This window comes from Oncorhynchus keta, chromosome 10 (assembly GCF_023373465.1).
Source record: "Oncorhynchus keta strain PuntledgeMale-10-30-2019 chromosome 10, Oket_V2, whole genome shotgun sequence".
In the NCBI taxonomy this organism is placed as follows: Eukaryota; Metazoa; Chordata; class Actinopteri; order Salmoniformes; family Salmonidae; genus Oncorhynchus; species Oncorhynchus keta.
In genome coordinates this window covers 56,096,257-56,107,409 of record NC_068430.1, presented here as the reverse complement: position 1 = coordinate 56,107,409, position 11,153 = coordinate 56,096,257, and the positions used below count along the sequence as shown (strand labels likewise).

Here is an 11,153-nt window from a genome sequence, read left to right as displayed (position 1 = left end):
TTTTAGGTGTTAAGCCAAATTTCTTTAGCTTCCTGAGGTTGAAGAGGCGCTGTTGCTGTTGTGCCTTCTTCACCACACTACCTGTGTGGGTGGACCATTTCAGTTTGTCAGTGATGTGTACGCCGAGGAACTTGAAGCTTTCTACCTTCTCCACTGTGGTCCCATCGATGTAACCAGTAGTATGTAATACTTTACAATTCTTATTACATATAAACAATTTAGGTTGGCATTAATGTATCTTGTATATATGAAGACAAACCATAACTATTACTGCATTCAATACATTGTAGCACTCCATGCCATGGGGTCCCATCGGTATCTGTTTGACACAGGAGAATTACTGCCCCCTCTTATTGAAGCCATGAATGTTCACGGCCGACCACATACAGCAGGCATTGGATGCTTTCCTTTGCCCAGATGTTGCTGCCCCATGCCAGATTGTACAACGCCTGGATAGGTATGTAATGATAGTTATTTGAAGTATCAGCTTCAATAACCACATCATATGTTATAACAATCTGTCAGTCGATGAGTCGATGATGTAGCACGCAACCATTGGTTGATGCATGCAACATCTGAGCAGGGGAACTTGACCTGCGTTTGCTGAAAACAGGATTCCCCATTTAAGTGAATTGCTTCTAATACACCAGATGTATGTCCTTGAACCGATTATTTTAAAATTGCACACAGAAGAAGTTATAAGGTTATTTTAGTTGCTAATGGCAGCCTGCAGTACCCCCAGCCTTCAACTTGAGTCACTCAATGAGAAGGAGCAACACTCTAGCCTGCAAAGTCACTTCCTGGAGTTGCTCAAACTGCACATGTTATCAGAGAAGAAGAGGCAATGCGAGAGGACCATGTGAGAGGGTTTATTCCCTCCAAAATCTGTTCAAACACAATCAAGACATCTTTGTTTTTCGTATTAATTTGGAAAATATTCTAGAATTATTCTTTAACTTTGGAAATGTTGAGTTGGTTGTGTAGATCGGTAGGAAAAATGTCAAATGTATTCTCTTCGGAGATTTAATTTTAAGGCAGCAAAATGTGAAGACTGTGTAGGCTTTCACTTGCAACTGTATACAGTCATTGGTTTGACATATCATCAATTTATTGTCCCAAACCGTTTCTTTATTGACAAAAACATACATTCATTGAAGAACAAGGGCATATTTGTTGGAGATTTGTAAATCATGTTGGGAAATGTTATTACTATGTTGAACATAATAAACGGCTCTCTCTCCACCGGATGTGTACCAAACTCACTAAAAGTGGCAGTAATAAAGCCTCTCTTGAAAAAGCCAAACCTTGACCCAGAAAATATAAAAAAAACTATCGGCCTATATCGAATCTTCCATTCCTCTCACAAATGTTAGAAAAGGCTGTTGCGCCGCCTTCCTAAAGACAAACAATGTATACAAAATGCTTCAGTCTGGTTTTAGACCCCATCATAGCACTGAGACTGCACTTGTGAAGGTGGTAAATGACCTTTTAATGGCATCAGACCGAGGCTCTGCATCTGTCCTCGTGCTCCGAGACCTTAGTGCTGCTTTTGATACCATCGATCACCACATTCTTTTGGAGAGATTGGAAACCCAAATTGGTCTACACGGACAAGTTCTGGCCTGGTTTAGATCTTATCTGTCGGAAAGATATCAGTTTGTCTCTGTGAATGGTTTGTCCTCTGACAAATCAACTGTAAATTTCGGTGTTCCTCAAGGTTCCGTTTTAGGACCACTATTGTTTTCACTATATATTTTACCGCTTGGGGATGTCATTCGAAAACATAATGTTAACTTTCACTGCTATGCGGATGACACACTGCTGTACATTTCAATGAAACATGGTGAAGCCCCAAAATTGCCCTCGCTAGAAGCATGTGTTTCACACATAAGAAAGTGGATGGCTGCAAACTTTCCACTTTTAAACTCGGACAAAACAGAGATGCTTGTTCTAGGTCCCAAGAAACAAAGAGATCTTCTGTTGAATCTGACAAGTAATCTTAATAGTTGTACAGTCGTCTCAAATTGTGAAGGACCTCGGCGTTACTCTGGACCCTGATCTCTCTTTTGAAGAACATATCAAGACCATATTGCAAAAATCAGAAACTTTCTGTCCAAAAATGATGCAGAAAAATTAATCCATGCTTTTGTCACTTCTAGGTTAGACTACTGCAATGCTCTACTTTCCGGCTACCCGGACAAAGCATTAAATAAACTTCAGTTAGTGCTAAATACGGCTGCTAGAATCCTGACTAGAACCAAATCATTTGATCATATTACTCCAGTGCTAGCCTCCCTACACTGGCTTCCTGTCAAAGCAAGGGCTGAATTCAAGGTTTTACTGCTAACCTACAACGCATTACATGGGCTTGCTCCTACCTATCTCTCTGATTTGGTCCTGCCGTACATACCTACACGTACGCTACGGTCACAAGACGCAGGCCTCCTAATTGTCCCTTGAATTCCTAAGCAAACAGTTGGAGGCAGGGCTTTCTCCTATAGAGCTCAATTTTTATGGAACAGTCTGCCTACCCATGTCAGAGACGCAAACTCGGTCTCAACCTTTAAGTCTTTACTGAAGACTCATCTCTTCAGTGGGTCATACATTTACATTTAAGTCATTTAGCAGACGCTCTTATCCAGAGCGACTTACAAATTGGTGCATTCACCTTATGACATCCAGTAGAACAGTCACTTTACAATAGTGCATCTAAATCTTAAAGGGGGGTGAGAAGGATTACTTATCCTATCCTAGGGATTCCTTAAAGAGGTGGGGTTTCAGGTGTCTCCGGAAGGTGGTGATTGACTCCGCTGTCCTGGCGTCGAAGAAGTGGAAGAAGACTGTAGAAGAAGCCAGTAGAAGAAGACTTCCTCTGGTCATATGATTGAGTGTAGTCTGGCCCAGTAGTGGGAAGGTGAACGGAAAGGCTCTGGAATCAACGAACCGCTCTTGCTGTCTCTGCCTGGCCGGTTCCCCTCTTTCCACTGGGATTCTCTGCCTCTAACCCTATTACAGGGGTCACTGGCTTACTGGGGCTCTGTCATACCGTCCCTGGGAGGGGTGCGTCACCTGAGTGGGTTGAGTCATTGATGTGGTCATCCTGTCTGGGTTGGCGCCCCCCTCCCTTGGGTTGCGGCGTGGCGGAGATCTTTGTGGGCTATACTCAGCCTTGTCTCAGGATGGTAAGTTTGTGGTTGAAGATATCCCTCTAGTGGTGTGGGGGCTGTGCTTTAGTAAAGTGGGTGGGGTTATATCCTTCCTGTTTGTCCCTGTCCGGGAGTGTCCTCGGATGGGGCCACAGTGTCTCCTGACCCCTCCTGTCTCAGCCTCCAGTATTTATGCTGCAGTAGTTTATGTGTCGGGGGGCTAGGGTCAGTTTGTTATATCTGGAGTACTTCTCCTGTCCTATTCGGTGTCCTGTGTGAATTTAAGTGTGCTCTCTCTAATTCTCTCTTTCTTTCTCTCTCTCGGAGGACCTGAGCCCTAGGACCATGCCTCAGGACTACCTGACATGATGACTCCTTGCTGTCCCCAGTCCACCTGGCCGTGCTGCTGCTCCAGTTTCAACTGTTCTGCCTTATTATTATTGGACCATGCTGGTCATTTATGAATATTTTAACATCTTGGCCATGTTCTGTTATAACCTCCACCCGGCACAGCCAGAAGAGGACTGGCCACCCCACATAGCCTGGTTCCTCTCTAGGTTTCTTCCTAGGTTTTGGCCTTTCTAGGGAGTTTTTCCTAGCCACCGTGCTTCTACACCTGCATTGCTTGCTGTTTGGGGTTTTAGGCTGGGTTTCTGTACAGCACTTTGAGATATCAGCTGATGTACGAAGGGCTATATACATTGATTTGATTTGATTTGAAATCAATTAATTTGGTCATTTCAATGAGGCCTACGCTACCAAAGGGTAATGTGTCATTCGATATAAACCAGAACTCTTTCTCTTTACTGTCATTCACAGACCAAAACACCTCTGTCTCCACAAACACTTGAAACACAATTACATGTAAATAACAAAAAAGTTTGATATGAATACAGGATTAATAAAAACAAGAGTCAATGTAATCTTGTATGTGGTTCTCTTTTGTTCCATTGACAGTTCAAGAGCATACTGTTATGTGTGCCTTCGGTTGGCCTGACATCATCCTATAGGCCAGATGCACCGGCTCCGTGAGGTTTGTCTTAAAGGTATACACGTGAGTCTTCCCACTGCATTGGCTGATGTTATAGAAGCTCAGCCTCTGAGTCTTAAAGCTCAACGTGATCTCCAGTCTGTGTACTGCCAGGGTTCTCTTCAGGGGGATGTCATGGCTCTGCTCGAAGGCCCTCAGCAGGTTGTTGAACCACATCAGGCACCAGGAGCCCTGGCTGCTCTCCAGGGCGCTTGTTAGCCCGCTGCGTGCTACCGCCTTGTTGTAGCACACCCCAATTATCCACGGAGAATATCCGTCCAGCTCCACCTTCCAGCGATGCTCGCCTCCCCAAAAGCTCTGAGTGCTCAGAACCTGGAGGAAGCTACTGAACCTCGTTGGCAGGGCCGGGTAGGGCTGCTTTTTGGTGCTGAAGGTCACCGTCTTCAGGTCCTCTGAGAGGACCAGGCTGGGGTGGGCCGTGTCTAGGTCAAAGGTCACCTCTGAGGGGTTGAGGACGCAGTGCAGAGAGCGCTGAGCCGCCCCGACTCCTGCCCTTAACTCCGCACTTCTCCGTTCCAGCTCAGCGCAAGCACGGCCCGGGTTCACTTTTGACTTGTTGTCCAACTCCTCTAGAGGTTTCTGGACCATCAGCCTCATGATGTGCGGTTGTTCCGCCTGAAGCCCGTCACTGAACACCCCACTGTCTTGCTCGGTCAGGAGTGATTTGGCTCGAAGCTGGGCCTCTCTCAACTTCTCCCTGAGCTCAGAGGCTTGGCACACACGTCCGCCCATGCTCTCCTCACTGGGACGCAGTTCCATCTCGATCAACTCCGTCATCCCACTAACATAGTTGAGAGTCAGCTCCGTCATCTGCTCTAGCAGCTTGGCCGCCCTTTTTCTCAACAGGGCGTTGGTGATCCTGACCTCGGCCTCCCTCGTCTCCTCCTCCCTCAGTCGGTCCTCAGCCAACTGAAGCCTCAGCGTCAGCTCCGTTACCTGAGATGCTAATAGTAGTTTAGACTTGTCCATCATCGCCGTCTCCGTCTCGGTCCTTACATCCACCAGCCGTTCTTCCTTCTGAGGAGTAGGGGACACTGCAGACGTATCTCCCAAGCCTGTCTCAGATGCCTCCTTCCCTGTATGATGTGGCTCCTGTTGCTCTATGTCTAATAGACACTCAGACGTCTCACCGTTGCTCTGGTCAGGTGACACTACCCCTTGGTGGCAATCACCACCATCTCCATCTGTGACGGAGCTGACCTTTCCTGCAGTGGTGGCTTCATAGCTCTCGGTGATGCTGCACATCTTGAAGTTATTCCCAAGGGCCTGGGAGACCTGGAACTCGACCTGGCACTCAGGGCAGAAGTGGCTGGCCATGCCAGTGTCCATGTACTTCCCAAGGCAGGCCAAGCAGTAGACGTGGCCGCAGGGCAGGGACTTGGGGTCAGAGAGGAGTTGCAGACAGATAGGGCAGCTCAGGTCCAGCAGCAAGGGTCCTTCAGTCTCACACAGTGACATGTTGGCAGGCTCTATAATGCACAATATAAAAACAGAAAATACTAAAACAAAACATGAAAGGAGAGTAACCGCAAAAGAAATTAAAATGAATTCAAGTAACTTTGCAAGCATTTAGGAGTGTATACAGTTGAAGTCTGAAGTTTACATACACCTAAGCCAAATACATTTCAACTCAGTTTTTCACAATTCCTGACAATTCATCCAAATAAAAATTCCCTGTCTTAGGTAAGTTATGATCACCACTTTATTTTAAGAATGTGAAATGTCAGAATAATAGTAGAGAGAATGATTTATTTCACATTTGATTTTTTTCATCACATTGGGTCAGAAGTTTACATAAACTCAATTAGTATTTGGTAATATTGCCTTTAAATTGTTTAACTTGGGTCAAACAAGCTTCCCACAATAAGTTGGGTGAATTTTGGCCCATTCCTCCTGACAGCTGGTGTAACTGAGTCAGGTTTGTAGGCCTCCTTGCTAACTGGCGCTTTTTCAGTTCTGCCCACAAATTTTCTATAGGATTGAGGTTAGGGCTTTGTGATGGCAACTCCAATACCTTGACTTTGTTGTCCTAAAGCCATTTTGCCACAACTTTGGAAGTATGCTTGGGGTTATTGTCCATTTGGAAGACCCATTTGCAACCAAGCTTTAACTTCCTGACTGATGTCTTGAGATGTTGCTTCAATATATCCACATAATTTTCCTCCCTCATGATGCAATCTATTTTGTGAAGTGCACCAGTCCCTCCTGCAGCAAAGCACCCCAACAACATGATGCTGCCACCCCCGTGCTTCACGGTTGGGATGGTGTTCTTCGGCTTACAAGCCTCCCCCATTTCCCTCCAAACATAGGAGGAAAAAGGGTCATTATGGCCAAACAGTTCTATTTTTGTTTCATCAGACGAGACGACATTTCTCCAAAAAGTACGATCTTTGTCCCCATGTGCAGTTGCAAACCGTAGTCTGGCTTTTTTTATGGCTTCTTCTTTGCTGATGGTATTTCAGGTTATGTTGATGTCGGACTCGTTTTACTGTGGATATAGATACTTTTGTGCCTGTTTCCTCCAGCATCTTCACAAGGTCCTTTGCTGTTGTTCTGGGATTGATTTGCACTTTTCGCACCAAAGTATGTTCATCTCTAGGAGACAGAACGCGTCTCATTCTTGGGCGGTATGACAGCTGCGTGGTTCCATGGTGTTTATACTTGCGTACTATTGTTTGTACAGATGAATGTGGTACCTTCAGGCATTTGGAAATTGCTCCCAAGGATGGATCAGACTTGTGGAGGTCAACAATTTTTTTTCTGAGGTCTCGGATTTCCTTTGATTTTCCCATGATGTCAAGCAAAGAGGCACTGAGTTTTAAGGTAGGCCTTGAAATGCATCCACAGCTACATCTCCAATTTACTCAAATTATGTCAATCAGCCTATCAAAGGCTTCTAAAGCCATGACATAATTTCCTGGAATTTTCCAAGCTGTTTCAAGGCACAGTCAACTTAGTGTATGTAAACGTCTGACCCACTGGAATTGTGATACAGTGAATTATAAGTGAAATAATCTGTCTGTAAACAATAGTTGCACAAAGTAGATGTCCTAACCGACTTGCCAAAACTATAGTTTGTTAACAAGAAATGTGTGGAGTGGTTGAAAAACGAGTTTTAATGACTCCAACCTAAGTGTATGTTAACTTCCGACTTCAATTGTCGTTATTTCTTATTTTTAATTACGTTTTACACTGAGTGTACAAAACATTAGGAACACCTGCTCTTTCCATGCCATCGACCGACCCAAGTGAATTCTGGGATGCAACTTAATATTATGATGGTGTTCTTAATGTTCTGTACACTCAGAGTAAATATTTCAATACAACTGAAGGAGACCTCAACGTGTGAGTGTATCCCATGTCAGAGTATGTGTTTGGAGGGGAAAAACCTGATTTATGTGTGTTTTTACATTACTCTGGATTATTAAAGAAAGCCTACCGAGTACATCTTTAATCATTTCAGGTTAATCTAACAGAGAGAGCGGTACTGAGGAGTATTCCTGTCTGTAATAAAGCCCTTTTGTGGGGAAAAACAAATTCTGATTGGCTGGGCCTGGCTCCCCAATGGGTGGGTCTATGCCCTCCCAGGCCCACCCATGACTGCTCCCCTGCCCAGTTATGTGAAATCCATAGATTATGGCCTAATTTCTTTCTTTCAATTGGCTGATTTCCTTCTAAGAACTGTACTTCAGTAAAATCTTTGAAATTGTTGCATGTTGCGTTTATGTTTTTGTTCAGTATATATTAGTACATCCTCTTGTAGTGTGTGTGTCAACTCTATTCATTTGACTTGAACTAGTCTAGAAATGCAACAAATCTTACCCAAAGCATGTCATCTAGTTCTTCTGAGAGTGAGGTATAGTCTATATTTATTCATAATTAATAAAGAAAGTCAGCAATGTTTTTGCTTTGGAAATCTAAAAACAATATTCCAATTGTTGATTGAGTGACTAAGCTAAACTCTGGCAACATGTCAGATGACCTCACCACAAAATGTATTGTCCCTTATCAGGCTCAAGGTCCAATATTGGTTTAGCATATGAGGGGCGTTGCAATGGGATAACACGATTAGCCTGGGTACCAGACTGTTTAGCTATCATTCGACTCCTTGTCATGCTTAAAGTTTGGCGAGACAATTCCATTAGGAGTTGGCAAGGGAGCAGAAACAGACTGGCACCCAAGCTAAGTTTAAACTCCCTGTGATCTCGCTCTCTTTCTCTCCAGCTGTCTTGACATCTGAATGCTCGGCTATGAAAAGCCACCTGACTTTTAATCCTGAGATGCTGACTTGTTGCACCCTCCATAACTCTAAACTCTGGGGGTTTAGGCTGAGTTTCTGTATAAGCACTTTGTGACATCTGCTGTTGTAAAAAGGGCTTTATAAATACATGTGATTGATTGAATAGTAATGGCGTATTTTTGTAGGCACGAACGGAGGGTAACTCTCGTTGGCCAAAGCCTATGGGGAAATTAATTGGGTTTTTTTTGGAGGGTTTTTAGATAAAAGCTGGAAATAAGGTCTGTGGTAAACACAGGCTTAGAAGATCTTGTACATTTTGTTCTGAGGTCATCATCATCAGCTCACATCACTTTGTGAATTGTGGATCATTTATGTATTAAAAACAAGTACATAAAGGCTTCATAATTCATAAAGGTTAATAACTCTTTGATTTTATCTCATAGAACAAAATGTATCAGATCTCCGTACTCCTTACTTATCCAAAACCCCCATTAATTTACCCTTTAGGAATGGCCAACGAACTAGAGGTAACCTATTTCTGGCATTTAGACAGGCAGCCTAATTCTGATATTTTTTTCACTAATTGGTCTTTTGACCAATTAGATCAGCTCTGAAAAAGATCTGATGTCATTGGTCAAAAGACCAATTTGTGGAAAAAAAGATCAGAATTGGGCTGCCTGTCTAAACCCAGCCTATGCAGCATCAATTAACCAAAACAAAAGTTTGACTTACCTACAATCCTGTTGTTTGGTAGTGATGACTGAATTTATAATGCAATATTTGTTTTCTCACACGCAATGCGTAGGAATTTTTGGATTGGCAGGTGAGGAACTGTCATGTTCAGAGCACGTATTTTGAATGACAGCGTAAAATTCCCATGTAGATTGTTAGGCCTGAAGGTTAAATAGTCAAACGCAAACTGTATAAAATGTATAGTTGTCTTAAATTAGCCATAGCCTACTTCTACCAAGTGCCAGCCTGTCCATGACGATAAGAAATATTTGCCTACTTCCTGATATCTTGCACGTTACCTGGGCGTTCACAGTTAGTCATAAAATCGAGAACAGTCATATTCTCTATTACTAAGTAGGCTAAATATAGAGGTCCATCACCATGGGTGAAATGCAACTGGGTCGTTCCACAAATATAGTACATTTTTGGTATATATAAAAATATATATATACTCAAGACCAAATAAAAAAAACATTACAAAAAAACGTTTTTTCTCTCCAGTGAATGAACAATGGACACAGACTGGGGCTGCTTCCTTGTGGGGCTACAGCACATTGAATCCCTACATGTGGTGCAAAATATGGCAATATAAGCTGGATGCTATTTCCCGACAACTTTTTTTTAATTTTTTTTACTAGTGCTAAGGAGAGATGGCCAGTCCCATATGGGCTTCTACACAATAGCTTTTTTCTTCCTCTTCGTTTTGATGAGTGTCCCCCTTCGTTTAAGGCAGGCTATTTAATTTATCTCCCAGGGAGGACTTGGCCTACAGGTCATGATGAACAATTGTGAAGAGAGGGCTAGGAAGAGGAGGGGGGTTACATGAATGGTTTTCTGGGTGGGGAGTGACCAATGGGTGAGTTTCCCCTGTGGTTCCTGCTTTTTGTGGGCTTATCACCACTAAAGAGAAGAATTATATCATTAATATAACATTCCTTTCTGAAAATAAATGTCACCGCTGGCTATTCTCTCTTGGAATTGGAAAGGCTCTGCATTGTCCTATCAAACGTTCCAGCAGTGTTGATATCCTAGCAAGAAACTGTATTGCTCCAATAAACACACCTGCTCCACAAGGACGCACATAGAATGCAGAACAATTTATACAAACTGGCTGCTTTTTTCCCCATCAGCCCCCATAAAAAAAAACTAAATCACCATCTTGGGTAAAGGCAAAGACCAACAAGGCACAATCACTTTCCTTAAATGTATCCAAAATGGAAAGACAATTGCCTTTATTAATGTGTATGCCCCAAATGCATATAATGCTATGTTTTTTTGATTCTCTGAACAGCATATTGTTAGAATTAACTGAATTCCATCTGGTTATTGGGACAGACATGAATGACATCACAATCCACATGCAATCAAGGCCCTCCAATATATACTCTGATTACAACCTCATTTTTATCTGGCGAGCACATAATCCAAAAGCAAACTAGTACACTTTCTACTCAAATAGGCATAAAACATTCTCACAAATGTAAAGTGTTGGTCCCATGTTTCATGAGCTTAAATAAAAATTCCCAAATAATCCATTCACTTGACAGGTGTGGCATATCAAGAAGCTGATTAAACAGTGTGATCATTACACAGGTGCACCTTGTGCTTGGGACAATAAAGGCCACTCTAAGATGTGAAGTTTTGTCACACAACACAATGCCACAGATGTCTCAAGTTTTGAGGGAGTGTGCAATTGGCATGTTGATTGCAGGAATGTCCACCAGAGCTGTTGCCAGAGAATTGAATGTTCATTTTTTTCTACCATAAGCCGCTTCCAATGTTGTTTTGGAGAATTTGGCAGTGCGTCCAACCGGCCTCACAACCACAGACTACGTGTAACTATGCCGGCTGTCCAGGAGAGACAAGCACCCGAACAGCTGATGAAACTGTGGGTTTGCACAAACAAAGAATATCTGTGAAAACTGTCAGAAACCTTCTCCGGGAAGCTCATCTGTGTGCTTGTCATCCTCACTAGGGTCTTGAC

The 11,153-nt window shown here is 43.2% G+C and overlaps 1 protein-coding gene across 1 annotated transcript; it reads right to left on the bottom strand.

The window, feature by feature from the left end:
* Positions 1 to 2,782: 2,782 nt before the first annotated feature.
* On the bottom strand, positions 2,783 to 9,469 carry LOC118389552 (E3 ubiquitin-protein ligase TRIM39-like). The gene is made up of 2 exons (XM_035779449.2): positions 9,170 to 9,469; positions 2,783 to 5,666 (listed from the first exon to the last, which is right to left on the bottom strand). The coding sequence occupies exon 2, from the start codon at positions 5,653 to 5,655 to the stop codon at positions 4,105 to 4,107; it is 1,551 nt and encodes a 516-aa protein (XP_035635342.1). The 5' UTR covers positions 5,656 to 5,666; positions 9,170 to 9,469; the 3' UTR covers positions 2,783 to 4,104.
* Between the last annotated feature and the right edge of the window lie 1,684 nt (positions 9,470 to 11,153).